Source organism: Rhinichthys klamathensis, unplaced genomic scaffold (genome assembly GCF_029890125.1).
Source record: "Rhinichthys klamathensis goyatoka isolate OS25496 unplaced genomic scaffold, OSU_Roscu_1.1 h1tg000206l_1, whole genome shotgun sequence".
In the NCBI taxonomy this organism is placed as follows: Eukaryota; Metazoa; Chordata; class Actinopteri; order Cypriniformes; family Leuciscidae; genus Rhinichthys; species Rhinichthys klamathensis.
In genome coordinates this window covers 1,026,339-1,050,773 of record NW_026606731.1, presented here as the reverse complement: position 1 = coordinate 1,050,773, position 24,435 = coordinate 1,026,339, and the positions used below count along the sequence as shown (strand labels likewise).

Genomic DNA, 24,435 nt, shown 5'->3' with positions numbered 1-24,435 from the left:
ATATTTCACAGTTTACATTTTATTTTTCATTAAAAAAAAATGTACCTGCCAGTTGCAGTATCAAATCTTCAGGGAAGGCTTTCCATAATGCCTTCTACAGACTGTGTGATTTCACATTATGTGACATGGATGTAATAAACTTGGGTACGACATGTATGTAGACTGTACAATGATGACACCTATTGAATTGTAGGCTACGACACAAGTTAGTATAGAAGAATAAAACGTCGTCAGCATACGCCTGTGGTAAACAAATGAAAGCAGATGAATCGCACTTTGGCAATTGTTGTTTTGATGTTCGGTGAAAAAAAAGAGGAGGAAGTGAAAGAGGACACTGTCATGGCTTGGGAAAAGAGAACAACTTGGCATGCCAATTTTGCAAATGATGTTTGAGGCAAGTAGTTTTAAGTTTTAGCGCCATGATCAATACACCATTTTATGTTGCATTTTGATTGGCTAGTCAGTAGACGTAGGTCGCAGCAGCAAACACACTGTGAGATGATAATGCTAAATTTCTGACAGTGTCAGAAAATTATCACAGGCAATATTTGGTCGCAACATCGTCACTGTACGATGTAGGACCACTGTTTAGGACCCACTATCACAGAAATCACCACGATTGGTCATCTTTCATCTGGGATGGCCCAAAATCCTACAATGTGTACCAGGTGTTAGATGTACCAACATGGCTGATGGCAGTAGCATCATTCAAATACTGTTCGCCACATTTTATTTAGAGATCTTTACATTGTTTTCCAGGTCAACGGCTGCATGCTGGACCCCTTGCCCCCCGTGGCCGTTCGCAAATCCAGCGCCTCGTCTCCCAGCAACATGATGGAGATGTCTATAGACGAGGGCATCGAGACGGAGGAGCTGGACACTGAGGATGATCATACCCATGTCTTCAACGCCTATCAGACTGCCCGCTTTGGTCAGCGCAGACACACGCTGTCTGAGGTCACCAACCAGCCAGGAATCGTGACCAGTGGAGGTGGTTGTGGCTATGGTTATAGGTTCAAACCCCACTTCATTGTCAATAAATCAATTTGAATAAAAATGACAATGAATTCACAATAATCTACTATTTCAAAACTGTTAAAGGCCCCCTGTAGTCAATAATTTTATCCCTTAAAATTCATCTTTGATCACAAAAATTACATATTTAAACGTTTTTTCTTTGACAAAAAATTCTTCATGCTTTAAAATAGCTTAAATGTAACTACACCCTTGCCTCATTTAGTAAACGCGGTTCTATGAGTTTGCAAATTAGCCCTGCCTCCACTCACTCACACCAGCTCAGAGATCCACTCGTTGACGATCACACGTTGTCGTAATTGGTTACAAGGTAGTCTGTGGCGTCAGAATCACCAGCGATTTCAAACCGCGTTTTTGAGACTGTCTTTGGTTCACTGCAGTTTTAAGGAGAAAATACTCAGCAATGGTGTTGACTTATGCATTTGCACATGGTTTGTCTTAATGCATATTAAAACACCACATAGACATATAAACAACATTAAAAGCTTGATTTTCACCACAGGGATAAGAATATAAATAGAATATAGAATATATAAGAATATAATATAATTAAGAATATAAATGATTGTCATCTCATTCTCTTTACCCAGGTAAACTGTTCAGCATGGGTCATAACCCCTCTCTGGGTAGCGTGGACACAGAGTATGACATGGGCTCTGGGCACAGTGACTTCAGTCTGCTGGAGGATGCGCCCTCTCTTAACGAGGTGGTCCTGGCCAACACACCCGTCACCCGCCTGACTCCGCCCTTCATCAGCGCTCGTCCCGCTAACCCCACCATGCAAGCGCTGAGCACCCAGAGGAGAGAGACACACAACCGCTCTCCCATCAGCTTCCGCGAGGGCCGCAGGGCGTCAGACACCTCACTCACACAAGGTGAGCAGCATCCTGTGCTGTCCATGAGAATAAATAAACAAAATTCTTATTGTCCCTACACTTTTGTGTTTTACGAAATTAATAGGTTTATTCAACAAAGACGTTAAATTGATTAGAAGTGACATTGTTACAAAAAACTTTCTATTCATAGAGAATCCTGAAACAAATCTACACAAAAGTCTCCACAAAATTAATGAGCAGCACAACTGCTTTCAACATTGATAATAACAAGAAATGTTTCTTGAGCATCAAATCAGCATATTAGAATGACTTCTGAAGGATCATGTGACACTTGAATTTGTTATGCTGATGATATCATTTCAATACATTTTTTTTTAAAAAATAAAACAAACTAAAATATTAAATAATTTAAAAAGGTGCACAAGTTTTTACAAGTGGTCTCAGACGTCTGAACCGCACTGTGGTACATGCATTAGATTAAAACATTTCTCTGCTCTTTCTTGTCTTCTCTCGCACTTATTGTTCTTTTCACACACTCTCTCCCTGTTTCTCTCTTGTTTTCCTCCTCTAAATGCACCCCCCACCCCCCGTCAGATGATTCATTGAGTGAATCAGGGAACGCTTTGAAGATTAGGCCAACTCTGTCCTATTGAGTTCTCTCATCCTGTGGCCTGAATAATTACCCTTAATCACTTGAAGCCCTAAAATAACCTGAGAGTCCCTTTTTTCAACCCATCTACCCTCTTCCGTTTAGCTGCAGAGAAGTCAAGAGCCACTAAACAGCATTTTAATGTACACTTGAACGATGAATAAAGCATTTGCACCCATGCCTGAACATATCTTCTCCTGAAATAGACTGATTAGCAACTTTAATAGAGGTCACATGGTAGAACCTCACAGGAGCAGGCAGAGGTGGCGTGGGCTTGAGGGAATGTGTGTCACTTCCTCTGTTCTGACACTCCCATGTAAGAATTCATGATGACACAGGGGGTGGAATATCATCTGATGATCTGTAAATCATTTGGAAATAACAGTGCTATTATTCATAATCTTACTCCTCTCTCCATGTAGGCTTGGTGGCCTTTAGACAGCACCTACAGAATCTGGCACGGACTAAAGGTATCCTGGAGCTAAATAAGGTGTATGAGCAGATGGGCTCTGGAGAAACCCCTTCCCTGGGGCTGCTGAGCCCTCAGGCACATCTACATGGCTTATTGGACCCTGCACTTCAGGTCAGTCCACCAGGGGAGCTACTAGAAAGCACAGATTTGAGCTAGCCTAAAATTGTTTTTGTAGTATCTCTAATGCCGGTTTCAGACTACACGATAATACTGTGTCAGATATGCAATTTTGACTCCTAAAATCATGTTGTGGACAAAAAACATGTCAGACACGTTGCTTCCCGACCAATTATTGCTTGCTGTCTTTAACAACATGTGTAATGTCATTGAGATTGAGGAGCTATCGACTGACGTGTTGTGAGCGTACAAACAATGGCTACCGAAGCGCAGTGTTTTGAACGGGATGTCTTGTCATCAGAAAAGCCCCAAAAAGAAAGCATGACAGTGGACATGTTTCTAGATTGCACGAAGAGGACAGTATGGAATACTCTAAAGAGAACTTTAGGTAAAATGTCGATTTTTATTTTTAGCCAGTAGTAAAAATAAATGTACTCACCGGGTTGCTGAAGCACCTCCGCTATCGTTCGCCAGCATTGATCTTTTTTCACTCTGTCGTGTTAGTCCCTCAAGGAAACATCTTAGGCCCTGTTTACACCTGGTATTAAGATGCGTTTTGGTCTATCGGATCACAAGTAGACGAGGCAGACGCATACCCGTTTAAACCTGGTGTTTGAATCCGTCTATTTTGTCCACTTTCAACCACTTCTGTCCTGATTTCTTCGAGGGGATGGTCTATGGGTGGGTAAATGTATGGGCTTTTTCAGATATTTCGATATAAAGGATAAAATAAGCTCACGCAATTTACATAAGAACGTGCCCGGAGACAACGGGAAAACACATGCTCTGACAGCGCAAGACCATGACAAATGCTGTGAGTGGGTGTTAGAAATAAGGAATGGTGAGACATCATTGTGCTTCGTGCGTTTTTCATCTTCAAACCAAACTTGAGTCTTCAGCCCGACAAAGTTTAAAATCTGTCTGGCTAGCTCGCTTCCCATTCTTTTTAGTGAACGTGTCGAACCAGTTCACCAAATCGAACTGAATCGTTCAAAACAGTTCGCGTCTTGAGTCAGCGCTGATCCACAGTTTTCTAAAGTTACTCGCTTTCGGACGTGCCTGACAGTCCCTCCGACTCAAAATAAACCAATATCCCGGAGTATATGTCACTCCAGTAACTCCAACAGTTCACTAACTGAGACATGTTGTGGTGAGAGAACTGATGAGCACAAGCAGCTGATGCGTGTACTACCGAACGTACAGGTACAGCCACGGTCGCTTTGGCCAGGTGGTATTTATAGCATAGGAGTCGGGACGCTTAAGATTCTAGATAGCATTTGATTGGACAGAAGATGCGATGAGAAGCTGAAGTCCGTGGTGATGTCATAAAAATCCGTGATTTCATTCTAGCAGAAGTGAGAGACTGTAAGTTTTGAATGCTTACATCTCCTAAATGCGAATTTTGTCATTGTTTTGGATCACACCAGCTTATTCATAACCTTGAGGCTAACCTATTCATGCTAAAATCTGAAAAACTTACATTTTGATTTCAGGGGGCCTTTAATATCAGGTTTAAACAGGGCCATAAAGACAGGAGTACTGCAATAGCTCCACGAATCTTTCCTCCATTGCACCAATACTGTCGTCTCTCTTTCGTTTCGGCATGTTTGAAAGCTGTGTACAGAAGAGCTTCTGTGCTCCTATTGGTCAATGTCACAGATGTGATGGAACCCGTCTTGGAAGACCGGAAAAAATGAAACATGCTAGTCTTTCTGTCGTGACTCGTGATGTCGTGAAGCATCACAGATGTGGCATCAGTTGTCGTCTACTATACGAGATAAAACGATGGATTCTTGTGTCCTGACGCCCATTGTTGTAACACCCTACGTCAAATGTATCATGCTAAAATCCTGTAGTCTGAACTGGGCATTACAATTTGGAAGGACCAATGCAGAAGTTTTCAAACTGGAGTCTGCAGAAAATTGCAACCAAAAACAAATTAAGGCTATCAAAATTAACAGTAACTTGTTTTGGTTTTTTAAGCAGTTACCAAATTAGATGATATTACGGTTTCATTCTGCCTTCAAAACTGGGCAAAATTATTATTCACAATAAGATATTAAACAAGAAATGATAAACAATTCTATATTTGATTTATACATCTTATACTCTTCTAATATTGTTTAGAAAAAAGATACACTGGTACACGTGCATTGTCAATGCAAGATCTTGACAAGAATAGAATAGAAATAACATCACAACATTTTTTTCCATCAAGAGGTGCATTCATTTTTGTTCAAGGTCTTGTACTGACAATGCTAGAGTCAAGCACTCTATTAAGTCTACTTCAGCACATCCCAAAGACTTTCAATTAATTTAAGGTCTGGACTCAGAGGTGTATCAATTAATGTGTGAAAATGATTCTTCATGCTCCCTGTCAACCATTCTTCCACAGTTTGAGCCTAATGAATCTTGACATTGTCATCCTGGAAATATGGGCATGATGTGTCTTCCTACATGGTTGATTAAGAAATGAAAAGCTACACACTTTATCAATTAGGGTTAGAAAAGAACTGTTGCCAAACATGCTAGAAACGTAATCATCACTGCTATAATGATCCAATCATAGACTCTTAAGCATTTGCCTATTTAAATCCAAACATATATTAACAAACAATTACATTAATTATATTTTATTTTACAATTACATTACAATTACAACAATTACATTAATTATATTAACAATTATATTAACAAACAACATACAAACAATTTTTTAACGTTTTTTTTCCCATGTTGTTTTCATGAAGAGACCCTCAGTAATCATTGTCTGCATTCCATCGGTGGCAAAAAGGTCACAGTTGAAATAGTTGAACCATGAGTGTCGCGTTAAAACGTTATTGTGAAATGTATTACTCCGAGAAGCACTGCGAGTTACTTTGGTTAAAAAGTTCCAGAACACCCTGACTTGAACTCTTCTACCCTTCTAACCTCCCTACTGACACACAGACAGCCCGCTTATGTAATGACTGGAGAAGAAGCAGCCAATTGTCAGTTGTTTACTGTCCATCCGGTAAGCCCGCTGAATGCGGGCATTGTTGAGTAACAGGCTGGTGGCTGGTGCCCATTGCTCCATGCGAGCTGAAGACAGAGATTTAGTATGAATCCATGAATAAACACTTATGGGAATAACTAGTAGGGGTACCGCACAGGGCAGGCGCCAGTGTCTAGATGAAGTCCAAGAAGAAAATCTGCTCTAAATCATGTTCATTTTACTGAGCTAATATAGTAGAAAAAAGAACAGTGAAAAATGATCTTCCATTAGAAGCATGTGCCATTGAGTAGGATCAGCTACTGGAGCAGACTGGCATGTTTTTCCCAACATGTTTTTTCCTCTGGGTCACCGGACAGCTATTCAGCCTTTTCATAACCAAGTAATGAATGTATGCATTTGAGTCCACAGCTGAGGTGACATTTGAGGCGCTGACATGTTTTCTGTGTGTATGTATGGTTTGTGCAGGAGGAAAGAGGTCACCAGCATGACATGGCTCTATGCTCAGGTGGAACACACCCCGCACTGTTGTCAAGGAGACAGAGTCTGGAGCCGCAGTACCTCTCTCACAGAATACAGGTGACGCACCTTTATTTCTGCCAACGTCATCCAGCTAATGAACATTATAGCCCATCTGAGATGCGTGTACACTTACAAAGCACATTTTTTTAGGCTTCATGGTCTACAATAGTTGCTTAGTAATGATAGTTTAAGACAAGCATAAATATTACTACTGCTCAGACATTCTTACCTTGATGAACAACATGGCAAGATGCTAGCAACCATCCAGAAAATCAATTTTCGGGGAAAAAATCTATTCATATATTAAAAAAATCGATTTGCATCGATTCACAAATGTCAAAAATCGTTTTTTCTAAAGTGCTACACTTCTTTGACTTTGCAGTACTACTTAAAGTTACCGCACTTGACTACTTAGTTATTGACGTTAATCACAATAAGCGGCGAACAAGGCTCATTCAGTTCTTTTTCACAGCTACAAATAATTGTCAAAATGCACATTCTGTGGACTGTGGAGTATTTACTGTAAACAGAGTCTATTTTTCCTACGAGAATCGGATGTGTAACAGTTTATTAGATCCGTGCATTCATTCTTAAAGGGACAGCAGCCTCATAAACTGTTGCCATCAGTTTCATTAAAGTCAATTAAAAAAAAACTCACTGCTTTTGACTGAATCACTTTTTTCTTTAATATGAATCAATTTATATTCATACAATTCATACAGTGAAGACAAAGTAGTAATCCATCCTACTGTACCTGGAAAAGTTTTGTTTAATTTGTATATTTTTTTTCTATTGGATTTGTCCTATTGTTTGTAATTTGCTGCGTTGTTCCTATTTTTAATATAAAAAAAAATGAAATAAAATTGCCTGCCTTGCTTTATTACAAAAGACTGTGTAATGATTGAAGTCAGCTTAAAGGGCATTTGTTTTATAATATTGGATTGACTAAAATGGAAAGAAAAACTAAATTCAGTTGGATTTTTTTTCTAGACCTATTAAACTGTCTACCGCAGTCAAATAAGAAAAGAAACACAAAACAGTAAATAACAATCAAATCTATGCAGTATGCACATATCAAAATTTGATTAAAAATCGATTTGAATCTAACCGTGAGGTACCAAAATATTCCCACCCCTAGCAAATATATTCCAAAATGCTTGCAACCACATAAAAACATGTTAGCAGCCACACAATACCTTTGGCCAATAAGTTTTGCTGTAAGCCTTGACGTTTGCAAAGATGCTTAAATATATTATTTAATACTTCTCTGCTGTTGGTGCTTAGCTCTGTTCTTTCCATTTCCTGTTTCTGCTATCTCTATCAATAAAAGTGATAAAAGACCAAAAGTTCACTGCAGTATTTCTCAAGATTTTCATGGCAGTGCTGAAAGATTGTTAGAGCTCTGCATTTCACAATCCTTGATGTTGTGCATCTCTACACAGAAAGCCACACTGATGGCCAACAGCCCCAGCAGTTGTCAGATGTTCTGCAAAGAAACTCCTCGCAGTCTGGAGCAGCAGCTGCAGGAACACAGGTACTACCCTTTACTGCGGTCTTTCTTGATGTCAAACAAGTGTTCCGTCTATTAAACCCCTTCTGTTCGATACGCAGGCTGCAACAAAAACGTCTATATCTTCATAAACAATCTCAAATGCAGACATACTTTAACCAGATGCATATTGTGGAGGACCTTTACGCTCCCTGTGCAACCATGGGCCACCAGGACTCCGGAGCCCCACCTCAGCCACCGGGTTTGATCGCAGCAGCACATCAGCAGCCGCAGAACCCCCAGACCTCACCTCTGTTTGCACATGCACAGCCACTTGGTCACCTAATGGAGCCCAACCCAGAAGCCCTAGCATATGAACCCTACCTGGGACATTACTCTCAGATGCAGCCTCTACCACAAAGCTTCTCCGCTCAGCTGCAGCCCCAACAGCCCGAACCCCTCAACTACACCTACTCAGCCTGCGATCCAAGCCACTCCCCCTCAGGAGAAGCACTGTACCCGGAGCAATACGACTATCCGCTTGATCCCGGGCAGCCGCCTCCACCCGCGGAGGGCGGCGCGGCTGGGTACGAAGGGTTGGCATTGGCCGACCCATTTCTGGACAGCGAAATGATGGAGACCGTGGACCCCCAGCACGGTTTCGTACTGGTGAACTAGGCTGAGACTCGAATAACCAGTATTACCTTGATATCTGACTCACTACGGATGAATTGACGGATGAGATGACGTCACAGGGACGGATTGAGTTTTGTACGTTCGACGTTTAGGTTGTTGCGAACGTGAGCTGTGATCTTTATACTTAACGAAACTCCTCCCTACCTCCCTCCTCGTTCTCCAGTGGTCCCACCTGCTGCTCTCTCACAATAGAGTGCCGGATGGCGTGGCGTTCGGGCCAGTTGCGTCGGAGGCTCACCTCGTCGCCTCCAAGCTGACCGCAGGATAGGAGCTGCTCGCTACGCGCCATATGTAGCACAAAGACAGCCTAGATCTGCAATACAGAGCCTGATCGACAGCACAACTTAATATTGACAAGTTTTGTACTGAACAAAGTCAATCGAAGCGACTGACTTTGATTACGAAAGACTAGTCGTGCACACTCGATAAGTGCAATGTTAGTTTAAAACACATGGCAATATTGAAGCAATATACTAATTCATTTAGAACTGAAAAAACAAAAAACAACAAAAAAATGAAGCCACAAGTAGGAACTGCACCACCCAAAACTGCTACCACCGGATGTTTCTCAACTTCTAAACGGCTCAAGTCTAAATCCACAGATACTTGTGGAGGAAGCTGTGATTTTCGATTATTTTTTTCACTGGATTTCCTCCTCACGCTCATCCTAAAGGCCCTGAAAATAACAAACTGTTCTCCTCAAACCACAACAGTGTTATTTTGTTTGCTAATATTGCAGTTCTTCAGAATCTGCACTCAAATTGGTGCACTGTGAAGGGATGTGTCATCATGACTCTTGTATGTCAGGTGACATTATCACCTCCATGGGCGATGTCGGCATGCATTTTAATGATTTAGAGATTTCAATTATTATTTTGGTGGTATTTACCCCTTTACACTAAAGAATACATCGGCATTCACGTTTATTCACAAGACACTGGATTGTTCGGCCAATTCATTGCATTTACGACAGACAAAACAAAGATTGTTTTTGTTAGCAGCACTTAGTAAATCTGTTCTACTTGAAATGACAGTCTGTGACTAAACCCAGATATCAGATACTCTACAGAGAACGATCATGAAGCAAATTGATCGCAAGGTTCGGGACTTTTAACAGAACACGCATTAAGGCAGATAATATACTGGAGCACTTTGTCATGGAAGCTAAAGCTAATGTAGCTGAGGAGACGGCAGATTGGTAAGATAAACCTGCTCTGCTAGTTTTGTCAAATAAAAATTCATCTCTTTCCAATAACTTGCTCCCCGCAAGCTGGCGCTCTCTCAAAGAAGGATTCCGAGAGAGTGCGACTTAGCGATTGTTTTGTGTAACATAGGGGTTAGAAACTTTGGAAGTGCTTTCAAAATGCAACAAATTTTGTATTTAATGTGATAGTGTTCCGTGTGCCTTTTTCTTCGTTCTTTTAAGTTAGGATCTTAAAGGGATAGTTCACCTAAAAATGAACATTCTGTGTGAATTTACTCTCTACTCACTTGATCCAAACTTGAATGGCTGACTTTCTTCCATGAAACACTTCACAAGCGTCAAAAAGGACATATAACTATCATGAAAGTGGCCCATATGAGTTTGGAACGACCCGAGGGCGAGTAAATAATGACAATAATGCGAGTAAAATTTTCTTTTTTGGGTGAATTATTCTTTAATAACTTTGTTTTTCAGTTTGATTCTGTTTCTGTTTGTATTGTTACAGGACATATGTAGACCCAGGTTTTACAAAGGTACAAAACCAAAGTCCCCTCAGAAATGTTCCTGTATAACCCCACCATGTGGAGTTTGGAGCTTCTTGGACTGCTTCGTAAATGTGCTTTTTCTTTTTGTCAATCAGTATATGCCGTTGAAAAGTATTAATAGCAATAGTTCTTATGAATAGTTCAGAAAGAACAGATTAGTGGATGTGTTGCCATATCATAATCACACCTGCTGGCAAACACCATTCCATGGACATTCTACTATTCGACATATACCTTCAACATGGTTGTTGACCACACATAAGCTAATGTGTTATTAAGATTAAAAAAGGTTTATTGAACTCGCGTTTTGTGTCTTTATTTCCTGGTGGGATGTTCACAATCAAAAATCACATTCTTAGGGGCTGTTCGTTCACACAACAGCAGAATACAATTCACACACAGCTCGGTTATTTACTGGAGTGACAACCGCATTCTAGAACCGAACTCACAACTTGATTTCGACGAAGTCCTGCTGTGTGAACGGAACCACTGGACTATTCGTCTGTTGCGTCATAAGACAAAGACGCGTGTCTAGCATATTTTCACGGTAACTTGCAGAGTCGCAGTCACCGAGCTGTGTCATCTGAAGGTTTTTGACACTGCCATAGCCAACGGAGTTCCCGCCACTTTCGTGGTCTGCGCGACTCAATGCGTTCCAAATGTCTTAAGACTTTAACGTTAATATCAAAGATGGTAACGTCTATAAAACTGTAGTTTAGTCACATCGGTTACTCGTTCAGACAGTTATTCCAGCTGCTGCTGTGTGAACAGCGCATTTCGAAACTCAAACGCGCCTTTTTGGCTTCGCACGCATGTTCTAAAAATGCGGTGCTTAAGTTAGTCACCATGAATTAAAAATTTAGATTATTTTTAAACTCTATGGCCGCCAAACCTGAATTTTCCGTTTTTGAGAAAACGCTTCCCTGCCAAACACGGAATTTTCTAGACTGTCCTCGCTGCAGCAGCCTGACTGTAGCGCGAACATGACGTAGGCTACTTGATTAATCAAAATGTAGTTGATGTTCGACACGCATGCGCGGAATAGGATGTGTTTAACACGCATGTATTAATCTCATATTTAATGTAATTTAAACTGTAATCCCGAGTTAAAGATTGGTTGTTTCGTTAGACACTACTAGCTATAAAGTATTTACATTTTTTAAAACTAAGGCATAGTGTTTTGAATAGCCTATAACCTATTATTATTTGTTTAATTTGGTCCTTTATTAATACAAATAGACTGAAAATATATATATAACTATTGTCTTTATTTTTTCCACTCATAGTCTGTCTTATATAGTCTTCAAGTGTTCTGTATCCGATCTGTTAAAGCATCCCAATGTCCAACAAATTCACAAACTGTTGGGGACAATGTCAGGTAATAATATTAATACAATTTATTTTACTTGACTGAGGCGTTATTAGTCATGTGAATCCGTCTTTTGTTTAATTTTAATTGTAATTTTAATTGATAAAAATGTTTATCTTTAGCTATTAGAATGATATAAAAACGACACAAAATGGAATGGCATTAGGCTACGTATGGGAAATTACATGACGGATAAAAACAGACAAAAAGAGAGTTGTTTTTAAACTCAACTAACTCCGTCAGAGTGATGGATATTAGGCTATTGCAACTTCTGCATATCTTCTACAGTGCTTCGTGAAATGTATGGATTACAATAATACTATAATGGATGATAATAGCACTAATTTGGGCAGTGTCATTGGAGATAAAATAGGCTACAAAATGCATATCCAGGCTATTGCAAATCTTTGAAGCTGCCAGTATAGGGGGAAAAACATGTTATGGGCCATAATGTAAAATTTTTAAATTCATCCACTATAGCCATTATGGCATGTCATACAGATTTTATAAAATAATATAATTTGGATAATGTAGGCCTAATAGGTAATCGCGCCCGTGCATGCGTGTTTCTCACCTTTTTGCTCAAAATGTTGCTTTTTTATGAAACATATTCAAGTGTTGAATGAAACTAGAAAAAAAAAACGTTTTTGTGTGTGTGTGTGTGTGTGTCTGTTCTTTTGATATATTGCATATTCAGATATTTATACAACTAAATATTCTGGGGGCCATGACATTTTTGTGAAAATGATCAAAAACTGTGAACACCCTGGAAAATGTTAAATCGTCGTGTTTACATTAAATATCATATAGGCCTGGTTTCACAGACGAGGTTTAGATTAAGCCAGAATTAGCTCTTAGTTTAATAAGGACATAAGTAGCTTTTATAAATGTGCCTTAGAAAAAAACATTACTAAGGTGCATCTTGAGACAAAACAATGGCACTGACATATTTTAAGAATTTTTTTAAAGCTCAAACATGCATTTTAGTCCAAGACTAGGCTTAATCCTTGTCTGTGAAGCTGGGGATAGAGTATTTCAGACTATGAAACAAATGAAAGTAGTTTTTGTGTCTGAGACAGGTCATGGCTTTAATTATGTGCATCTATGCTCACCAAACTTTCAATTATCTATTAGAACATTTCAATTAATGCGTTCAGCAGAGCGTTCAGAGCTCGCTCCCAAAGGAAGGTTCCTCTTCAGCTGTGATTTTCACATGACCCCGAGCTCACTCGCTCTCATTCACACTTCCATGTACACTCTCGCCCTCTCACTCTCATTCACTCATTCTGATCACAGATGAGGCAAAAGCCCGATTTCCAGACAGCTCACCACAGAAGAATGCTCACAAATTACACAAGCGGAGAAACTGCTGTTTTTTTTTCCACTGTTCTCGAAATCAACAACCACTAAATATTTCTCTTACCCAACTTTTTGTGGGTGAAAGGGGGTTCCAGCTGTTAGGAAAATGTCTATTTCACAAGTGCCCACTGCAGTTCTGTTCAGTTGAATCTGTTTCTTTTCATTATTATCTGGAACAATGAGCAAGTGTAAAACTAAGGTATATAAAATCTCTGTTTGGGTTACTGATCAACTTCCATAAAGCATAAACACCATCCATATTGTTGATGTCTTGCAATGGCAGCCAGGTTTACGGTGGAATTGTTACTCAGAGTACCAACTTAATTTTTTCTCCTGACCATAAATGCCACAAAATCTCATCTCACATCACTTTTGATGGCTACACTATTTTTAATCTCGAATCATCTGAATATCAACATTTGTGAGATTTAGTCAGTTGAAACAGTTTAACAGGTTAACTGATCCAATTTTGTCTCTGGAAAATAGTGATCTATGACATTGTATTATTTTGAATATCAAAGTTTTTGTGTCTGTTTGTTAATGAGGGATTTGTGGACACATTCATGTTTGTAGATGTGTGGAGTAAAAGTTGAAGTTTGAAGTAAAACGATCAAATATGACCCTTGGGGTAAGATGACCCCTTCAGAATTGGCACAGAAGGCCCCAAGTGGCATCTTGTTATAGTGTTATTATTTTCAATTTAATGCTTATTGTAATTAATGGGGTTATTATTTCATTCTTCCATGAATTAGATGTACAGTTCAGACATCTTTGCTTTCATTGAAACCTATAGGTTAAAATGAAATCTTTAAATTTGCATCCATAGTGTTGCTATTATGACATATCTTCAATTTAAATATGGGCAATTTAATATGCAAAAATTAATTGGACCTTTTAGAGGAATCTTTTACTGCTTTGTCTGTCATTGGTTATTCAATTATTTAACTAAATTGTCAAAATAACATTTTTTGACACTTTAAAAAAATATTTTATTAATAAATATTAATGATAATGATATCAAGTAATTTATACATTCTACAAAAGTTAATCCCAGGGGCCATCTTAGCCCTCTTTTAATATTGTACATTTTGCTATAACAACTAAATTAGCAAATGTTTCTATTTATAGACACATGTGCAGTGTATCCAGAGATACACTGCACATGTCCTTAAACAAGCAATGGTACATTGATGCAGGAAGCTTGTTCAGGTATGTTTGATCAGGGTTGGCTAAACTCTGCAAGACTGTAGATCTTGAGGGACAGAATTTAGAAACCCTAGGGCCTAGAGTATATTATTGATGCTGCAGTTAGGTGAGTGAGACAATGGCATGTAGATTCAAAGAATGTAACATCAAAAAGAGGGAGGGATGAATCACCCTAACGAGACACCTAAATTACAGACAGTTTCAGAGGACTTAAACTCAACTGCTGATGAACAAAAAAAATCATGCATTGTTTTTGTCCAATTAGCATCACCTCATTTTATTAAAGTTGAGTTTCAGGAAGTTAGAGCCCATCCAGTACTTGATGTCTAGATAGATGCTGTAAGGAAGTAGCGTTTCAGAGCCGGTGGTGAGATCTGAATTTCATCATCAGCATAGTAATTAGAGTTGATATCAATGCAAGTGAAGAAAAGTGGGCCACGTACTGAACCCTGGGGAACATCTTATGTAAGAGGAGAGAAGTGGTAGATCTGTCCTTTCATCAAAGACCCATCAGAAGCATTTGAACGAGGTCATATTTTTGGACACTTTAAACACAAGACGTAACAGTATATTGTGAGTAGATGACCATGACATCAGTCTTTGAAATTCAGCTTGATATGCCTAACTAAACAAAGTGATTATTATCCATCTCCAGCACAGCTGCCGTTGCATAATCCTGTTCAAGCAAAAGCAGGAACATCTGAAAACAATTGGCCACATGACCCTTTCCAACTAGTAGAGACTTATCACAACAGAGATGAGTGAATTGAACACATCCTCTTTCTTCAAAACAGAGGTCCACAGATCACATTTATTTCTGCTCTATATGCTAGGATATTCCATGTGGTCATTTCTCTCATAATTGCCGAAGGCATTATTTTGAGGTTCAGACAGCTCACTAATGGTCCACTGTCTCCACATTTAGGTTCAGGTAATGAGACTGTATTAAATACCCATGCAAACCATTGAGCTAAAGTCTGCCTGATCTACAACTACATGCCCTCAGAGTTGCAAGGGTTTAAATTCAAATGATACAGGATAGTGTTACCCTTCTAAACTATGCAGTTGGTTCAAATTTTAAGATCTATTCAGAAATCCAGTCTTTGTCACAGTCTTCAAAAGAATGCGGGTTAAATAAGCCACCTGATACTTCAGGAGAAGTGCGGCACCACCAGTTCCTGCCAAATTCAGTGACGAAAGCACGCAATCCAATGCGGTCGATAAGATCACTATCCAGGTAACTGTAGAAAACGGTTCATCAGGAGACCAAAAACCTGATTCCACATTAATCTTTAAAATTATATAGGATGACAAACTCTTAGAGTTTACTCTTTGATCTAACAGGTGTGACGCACACCCAGTTCCAGTTAGAATCATGCGACGATTAGTCTGTGAGAGTGCGTCAAAAGATGACAACAGCAAGATGCGTGGTTTAAATGACTTTATTTAGTCCTAAAGGTACACCAATATCCCAAACTAATTAAACAAAAACAGAGCTACAAGTTCTCATGATATTGACCATGAACGAAGGGTTTCCTCAGAATGCAGTAGGTGAAAGTTGTTTGGAGCAATGAATAGTGTTCATTTAAGTCTATAACCTTCCACGAGAGACAAAGTTCCTCCTTGCCAGCCTAATGATTACATGACCACACTTTTAACACCCTCCACTTAAATAAAAAGAAGATAATAAAAGAAAACTTACAAACCTAGAAATTGTACTAGAACTAGGCATTTCATTGGCACAAAAGTTAGAGCAAGTCTACAAGTCAATAAAGGGGGATATTCAGGACCAACATGGGCACAAACCTGCAGGCAAAACTGTGAATTAAATGAGTGATGCCGTTTAAGACGTGTATCCTGTGTTAGAGCACAACTGATTCAATTACATGGTCCCTAGATGGAAAAAGCTTGTGATAAAGGTGTGACATCATTGCGTAAAGCAAATTTCAAGAGAGCCAGTAATTAACCATTCACCCTGTGCACAAAGAGGATTCTGCGGTTAAACCGTGTGAGCACATGAGATTTTTTTTCCCCTCTGGAGAGGGAACACATGTAAACAATGTGCTGTGCGCTAGCAATTCTACTAAAGCAAATAAACAGGCATTTTGCACCATCTGCTACTGGCAGGATGAGCTCCGGTCTAAGAAAAGCAAAAGGCATGCTGAAGCAGGCATGTACAGATTATGATACGAATGTACAGGAATGGCTCACGGGTGATGTTTGAGAAGATCTAAGCTCAAACTGTACAAGCATGCAGAACTGAGAGCTGCTCTAACAGTGTTTGAGAAGTAAAACTTAACCAAAAGTCCATCCTTTGAACATTCAATATCTTTGAGAGTAAACAAAGTAACAGACAATACTTAATCATTCAAAAAGAACAATAAATAGAATGCAACAGGTTTTGTGTTGTCAGTTTTTCACTGGATGTGGAGAGGAAGTCAGTCAAGCCAATGCAAGAACTACGGAGAGAGAAGAAGAAAAAAAAAAGAGAATGAAAATGATCTAAGTAAATGTATGCTTAAGGTTAAAGAGATTAAGGGATATGTACCACTTAAAGCCTCCTGAGCAAAGTACTTCACATCCATATCTTGGTCCGTGGCTAGTTTCTCCAGGACTGGTTTGACTTCTGCCTGCAGAGCACTATGGGATACATCAATGTTAGTATTGCTGTATGTTTGCTTACACCATGAACAACAATAGGGTATAGGCTGCAGCTATTATTTAAACAAACCTGCTGTCCAGAACTGGCCCGATCTTCTGTAAGGACTTGGCTACATTGAAGCGCACATTGGCCACTTGGTCAGTGGACATCTTGAGGACTACAGGCAACATGTGCTTGGTAGTGATTTCCTGCCCACATGCTTCAGACAGAGCCTGACCCAAAATAAGAAAAGGAAAAAAAGGCTTCCAGTTATTCCCATCTTGCCACACCAGGTACTGATGAAATGACTAGCAACTGGATGAGCACTTGGAGCAGGCACCGTCCATACTTACATTGATGCAGAAAAGAGTGGTCATCCTGTGCAGGTAGTTGGAATCAATGGCCATGCCAAGGACTTTGGGCACAATGGTGTTCTCGGCCCATTCTGCTCCAAACTTCTCCACCAGCTTCATTAGGTTACAGGTGGCAGCCTCTCGAATGGCATACACTGCAAAACACGGCAAAGATACTTCTGTTAACGCGCATACTAAAATCAATGCTGTGGGCCAACGCCATTTAGATACTTTGCAATCACAAATATTTCAGTCCATGCTGCCAGATTTAGTCCACTGCCATACAACCTGAAAACACACATTCCTTAGTGTTGTGAGCAAGTAGTCACTTATCCATTAGACATTTATCCAAATAGTGACTTACAATTCACTCATTAAAGTGACAGAACAAAAATCTTATTGCAAAACCTTACTATCACTACACCACAACTCTTATGTCTAGGTACTTAAATTTAATATAAAATAGCATTAACAAACCATTTTCCTTCCAAAATGTGACATTAAACAGAATAATTGAGAAAAAGAAGGAAAAACCCCCCCAAATAAAATTACATGTAAAAATATATATTTTTAAAAACAAATGAATTAATGTATTAAATTTAATTAAAAATACATACATTAAATAAATTTGATCAAATAAATAAAACAACATAAATACATACACAACACACACGTATACATAAATAAAATGGGACTTTTTACAATGTATATTGAATAGATTGTGAAAACTAGATTTGTTTTTAAACTGAGCAAGATTCACCAGTATCCTGCTAGCATTAATTTCACACAATAAAAGCAAGAACTTTTATTAAGAAATTCTAAGTAAAGTATGTGAAATTTTATTTCATGTACAACTTAAATCCCCATTTAAAATCACAAGAGTGATTTATGGATTGTCCCTTTAAGGGTTGAAGACAACAATCTTTACCTTACCAGTCCAGCTTTTATCCGCTAAAGTACACCACACAATTTATCCAACAGAGGTCCATCATTTCCCTTGTTTTTCACCTCAAAGACGAATTGACATGAAATAAATACTTCTGAAATGTTTACTTCTGTAATATTTACTTTGCTATTTTCAGCTTTCCCCGCTTGTTTGATCAGATTTCTGGCGTGAGATTTGGACCTAAGTGGGGTTAAATCAACGTTGTTTTGGTGCTCAGCATTACCTCCACAGATTACATTCCACCAGACTTCACAATAACCCCAATAGAGATCACAATCTAAGCCATTTTACCTTAGTAAATATCTACAAACATCCTGTGAAATTGTGCATCACAAATCTACTTAACATCAGACGGGCGGCTCTTTCAAATCAGTCTGACGATGACATAACCCCCTTTCTCAAAAGGCTGGGAATTTGCCTGAGACAATCCTATTTAAAGTTTAAAATTCATGACAAATCCCCCACCCATAGTCCCCACAGAGCTTATGAAAGAAAAAAAGGAAATGCTTCAAGTCAGCCAAAATGTGACGAGCACTTTCACGAAGTAGGTCAACCTTTAAAAAGGGGATTATAAAACACACAAAATGAGACAATCCATTTGACACTGCGTACCTTCTGCATATGTGCCTGTGTGTATTTGTCAGAAAGATGAGTTCATATTTACACATGACAGAACCTATAATAGCGCCGCTTCGGCTCTGAGCTCTTATGCAAGACGACAGCACTGGCCCAGCAGCACAGGATATACAAGAACATTCCAGTGATGTAACCCATCTGGCCCTTTGTCTACAACTGTGTCAGAGTTTAATTGTGTGTGTGCGCGCGTGTGCGTGTGTGGTCAAGTTCCTCACTGAAAATCACCATGCAAAACACCTCAACAGCTGGATCTACTCAGCGCATGGTTCAGAGTAAGATCATAACCATTCTGACAACCATTAAATTGAAGATTTACTAAGAGGCTCATCAATCTGAAACATTCATTACCATCGACATGCCACTCAAGATCAGCAGGCAGTTTAAAATTCATATCTGTTAAAAAAAAAAAGAAGCTACGAAGCTGTATATTAGATATTGTGATGGCAAAACTGAATTTTCAGCAACCATTACTCCAATCTTTAGGGTCACATATGCAGATTTAGTGCTTTTTTCAGAATTCTTTACTTTATTGTCAATTTGATTAATTCAATGCACCTTTGTTGTATAAGATTATTTCTGACCCCAAACTTTCGTAAGGTAGTGTATATGTAATGTGTAATTTTAATTAATACATGAAAAACAGAATCTCAATAACTTGCAGTCTATTATTACTGTATGTATAGACTGTACTTAAAGCAGCACTAAGTAGGAATTCCGTTTTTGTCAAACAGCGACCCCTAGAGTCGCTGTGGAGCACTTGTACTGTCGTGAATAGCACTCACGCAGAGATGGCTCGCACTCACGGCCGGATCCCCTCCCCCTGTACACCTGTACCTGTTCAGTAGGATGGACGCTGTAACGAGTGGAAATAAGGTATGGCCCCTTTAAGAGCTGCGCGCGCCCTACCTATACGGCGCCGGGTTATTTCTGTTTGATGCTCATTTTATCAGATCTGAGACCTGATATCACACGATACTTCCTAACACTGAGGCCGGCGGCTCGCCGACCCAAAGTTGCAAGGGTGGTTTTGCGGCTCACAGGCACCAGGGGGGTGCGAGACAACCACCATTCAACACGAAATCAGTAATATAAACATTACAATGACTCCAAAGCTGTTTGGTTAACGTAAAAAAAGTTACTTAGTTCACCTTTAATTGGACTAACAAGTGGATTCAGATCTTTGTGCAATTTACCTTTTCTACTTCAAAATAATAATACTAATAATAATACTAAAATAATAATAAATAATATAGCCATTAATTATAGCCAATCAACATTACAGTATAACAGAAAGCTATAATTTGTAACATTTCATAGGCTTTTAAAAACATTTAAAGTAAACTTCTTTACGTAAACCCATTGTAATAAATGTTTTTAAATATATCAAGGTTCAACGCTAAGAGTTTTTTTTTTTTATTGGCCCAGTCAGACCGGTTCAGATTTTTTCCCTGCTAAAATGCACAAAAAAAAGGTTATTGTTTTCATTGTTTTTGACCCATGTACCATTGTAAACAGTGCTTTAAGTTTTTAGGTCTAACAGGTATAGGTACATCTGTGCAGTTAATAAACACAGCACAGTCTTCGCTGCATAAATTATAAATTGAAAATAGATTAATCCTTTTTAAAGCTACAAAAGTGATTCAGTCAAGAGCAGTGAGTGATTTTTTCAGTCTTTTGTTCTTTGATTAACATTAAAGTCACAGACAGCAGTAGGTTTTTTAGGCTGCTGTCACTTTAAGACCTGCACATGATCCGGATCTGATGCACATTCCATTTTCTCACAACTCTTTATATTCATTTAACACTTTCTTAACCAATTTAAGACCATGCTTACGAGGATACTAGCCAATAACGGGCATCTCAGCATAATCATGTGCATTTTTGTCCATTCAAGTGCGAAAGAGAACTCGATGCGGCACTGCCGTGCTGTCTGAAGCAGCATTCTGTGTGCGCGTTTCAAGCATTTGTTCACAGAGAGCCGCTTCACAGACAGCGCACTAGTACAGATTATTGAGTTCTTTTTTTGCATCTTATCGTGCTTGAATTGTTTAATGGCACTTAAGGCGAGACACGGCAGGCAAAAACAACGTTGTTTTTTTTCCACTGGTCAATTTTGGGATATTTGTCTTCAATAACATGTCTTCTTTCAGACTTGTGGTGAAAAAAAGTCTGAAATACACATTTAGGTCTTTATTTTACTACAATGTCCGTTTGTGTCTGTAGATTTCTCATAAATTCATCAAAAATTGGCGTTCTAAATCATCCCGCTGCTCCGCGATCGCTGTCTGCACCCTGTCATCACATACACCATTAGAAAGCTCTCTCTCTCCTGTACAATGCTGTCAGATCCAAATGTGGTCATTTCCTTTTTATCAGCAAACAATCGTGAAAGTAAAAGGGGGAATTTAACTCTAAATGCGCAATCTCATTGGCTGATGCTAAATCTTTAAAGCCCGTTTTCTCAAAATGACTTTTTAAAATATATGCAAATTAGCACATACTTTAATTAGATAATGCATAATTTGCATATTTCAACATTAAATTACAGAAAACTGTACATTTTCTTCTCATCTTAATGTAGGTAATCAACTGGGAAAGATTCATGGTGATATCTGCTAGTTAAAAAAATTACCCTATTCACCTGTAGTGTCTCGCCTTAAACGAATGATGGCGTGATCATATAATGTAACGCCAGCCAAAGGATGCCAGGAAAAAACAGATGCTGCGTTACATTAATTTTTTTCAGTTTAATGCGTTAAAAATATTTAATCGCATACGTTAAGGCATTAATTTTGACAGCACTAGTAAAGACATTGAGGCGATTTTAAGCAAAATAGTTGAAAGCCCATCAATACAATCACTTGTAATGTGATAATTGCTTATTATTTTTGACCCAATACGTGGCACTGAAAACAAATTGATCTGATGTGGTCTGTGTTGGGTGGCAATTACAAACAAAGTTTGGTGGCAATGTCAAATCTATACAGCCTCAGATGCAGTTTGGCATTATGCAGTCAAATTCGTTGATGCGGTATACGAAAAAGGTTTTGTCTATCAACATGAAATCCCTACCTTTTTGCCAGCATGTTCTGAAGATGACCTGACTCGAATTTGGTGAAAACCAGACAAACGGTAAGAGTTTGAAAAAGAAGGTTTTTAAAGAAAAACAAAATGGCGGACAGGAAGTTCAACCGAAATTGGTATCTATGTTCTCGGCATTACCCAAGGAAACTATTAAAGGAGTAGAATAATGCCCCTTTTTACAATATGTAAAATAAGTCTCTGTTGTCCCCAGAGTGTGTATGTGAAGTTTTAGCTCAAAATACCCCACAGATAATTTACAACATGTTAAAATTGTCCCTTTTTGAGGTTCAGTAAAAACGCGTCATTTCATGTGTGTCCCTTTAAATGCAAATGAGCTGCTGCTCCCGGCACAGAGGGCGGAGCTGCAAGAGCTCGTGTGTGTGTGTGTGTGTGTGTGTGTGTGTGTTAGCAGCTCTAATAACCTCAGGCAGACAAGCACTAAAATGTCAGAAACTGTTCTGCCTTTATGTTTACACTGGAGTCGGACAATGATGGAGAGAATCAAGAAGTGACAACATGTAGAATGCAACAGGACGTTTCTGAATGGTTAGTTGATGAGTTAACTATCTTCAATTAGCATATTTTGTCATGAAAATCTATAAATCGCTCGTGTGGGAACTGTTGTAAGATGCCTACAAAATGACATTGTGTTACGGATGCGACGGCTTGAGCAGACTCACAAATGTGCTGTACTACAACAACTCTTCCTCTTCTCAACATGGACTGCATGTTCCCGGGGGCGGGGTTTATGTACATTTTAGGGTTAGTGATGTCACTAACCCGGGAGGAATGTCGTGTAGTCCCTACCAGCCGTTTGATTTCTTTAAAAGCAAATATCTTCCTTTGCTTTGAACTTTGAGCATTGTAACTTTATAGATGTTGTTTATGCTCAAACAGCAACATTACACACTACAACATGACATCATGACTTTGCGTAAACATACACGCCACTTTCAATTCAAGTGGCGTGTTATCTATACGCATTTTGAGCTATCCGCGTGTATGTCCACGCCGAAATCTTTTGCGTGTATGTCTACGCCATTAAATGTCCGAGTGATTCCGCGTGTATGCGTACGCCGTTAAATGTCCGAGCGAAACGAAGCAAAATCTATATCTACATCTGTGGAGCGATATTTCTTTTCCTAGGATGGTAGGAGAAGACTCATAAATGGTATTAACCCCAGTGACGGGTAGGTTTAGGGACGGGGTTGGGGTAGGTCATATATTTATATATACATAATACAGTAATATAACGTTAAGTCAAAGGCGTTGATAAACACGCTGAAAAGCGATTATGCGTGTTGATAGCACGCCAAAAATGGAAATACGAATTGGCGTGTCATACATACGCCATTTCATGAGATCAGTCTGCACACTAACTAAATTTAGAAAAGTGAAATCAGTCAACCACCCATTTAAGACCCCATTTCATTACAATAGGAACATTTAAATCAAAAGCTATAAATTGTTTTTTAAATTTCATTATCATTTTTGACCGTAAGGTGGCGCTGTCTCGAAACAGTACCTTCAGGGCAAAATAATTTTGTTTCTATCCCTTATGGTTCAAAAGTTATTAGCATAAACATGACCGCAACTATGGACAGTTGGTGGCATGCATTAGAGATTGAGTTAAAGACTCCAAAATGTGGTTAATGTTCAGACTGTCCTCTACCTATGTGCCAAATTGTATAACTTTCCCACAAGCTGTTTTATGGGTTGCCATACACTCAAAAGCAGAATAATAATAAAAAGAAAGGCCCCTAATAAAGACAGACAGACACACATAATTAAAAGAGAGAGAAGGGTAAGAGTTATAGAGTCTTATCAATCTCTTGTAATTGTCCAAGAGAGCAGAGCAGAAAAGTCTAGAGATACATGCGCGTTTCTTTTTCTCCTTTTGCGGAAGGAGCAGGACAGAAGAGAGGCAGAGACAACTGTTTCACGTCTTGGCTGTGCTGTCTTCAAATGTAAGCAAATGCATCTGCTTGAACTTACAGTTTAACGGTTTTGGTTCATTGTTGTCAATAACTCAATACATCTTTTTACATCATACACTGGAAAACGAGGACCCAGAAGACCTACCGTGATCAATGAGCCACGCCATGCACAGGGAATTCAACTTCTCGTCGAAAAACTCCACTCCCTAGCAACAAAGTAGGACAGAGTAAAAGAACATTAACAGGTTTGAAACATGAGAGTCAGTAAATTACAGAATATTTATTTTTGAGTCCAAGGAAGAGAGCAGACTAGTCTTCAGTCCAGATCCATCTAATTAATCTCTAAG

General features: G+C 39.0%; 2 protein-coding genes across 4 annotated transcripts in view; one reads left to right on the top strand and one right to left on the bottom strand.

The window, feature by feature from the left end:
- Window positions 1-10,856, top strand: part of sik2b (salt-inducible kinase 2b) — a 43,714-nt gene extending 32,858 nt beyond the window's left edge. The window contains exons 10-15 of one of the 3 annotated variants that reach the window (XM_056263345.1): window positions 760-991; window positions 1,626-1,910; window positions 2,943-3,103; window positions 6,570-6,680; window positions 8,078-8,157; window positions 8,235-10,856. In XM_056263345.1, coding sequence (XP_056119320.1) covers window positions 760-991; window positions 1,626-1,910; window positions 2,943-3,103; window positions 6,570-6,680; window positions 8,078-8,157; window positions 8,235-8,790 — 1,425 coding nt within the window. In that variant the 3' untranslated portion in view covers window positions 8,791-10,856. Of the gene's footprint in view, window positions 1-759; window positions 992-1,625; window positions 1,911-2,942; window positions 3,104-6,569; window positions 6,690-8,065; window positions 8,158-8,234 lie in introns of all 3 variants that reach the window. The other 2 variants (XM_056263344.1, XM_056263346.1) reach the window with 2 other exon arrangements.
- A 5,061-nt stretch (window positions 10,857-15,917) lies between these two features.
- The window catches only part of ppp2r1bb (protein phosphatase 2, regulatory subunit A, beta b), a 28,130-nt gene continuing 19,612 nt past the window's right edge, over window positions 15,918-24,435 (bottom strand). The window contains exons 11-15 of the mRNA XM_056263343.1: window positions 24,234-24,294; window positions 17,486-17,640; window positions 17,223-17,365; window positions 17,040-17,131; window positions 15,918-16,950 (exon numbers count right to left, since the gene is read on the bottom strand). Of these exons, the coding sequence (XP_056119318.1) occupies window positions 16,934-16,950; window positions 17,040-17,131; window positions 17,223-17,365; window positions 17,486-17,640; window positions 24,234-24,294 (468 nt within the window). The 3' untranslated portion in view covers window positions 15,918-16,933. The remainder of the gene's footprint in view (window positions 16,951-17,039; window positions 17,132-17,222; window positions 17,366-17,485; window positions 17,641-24,233; window positions 24,295-24,435) is intronic.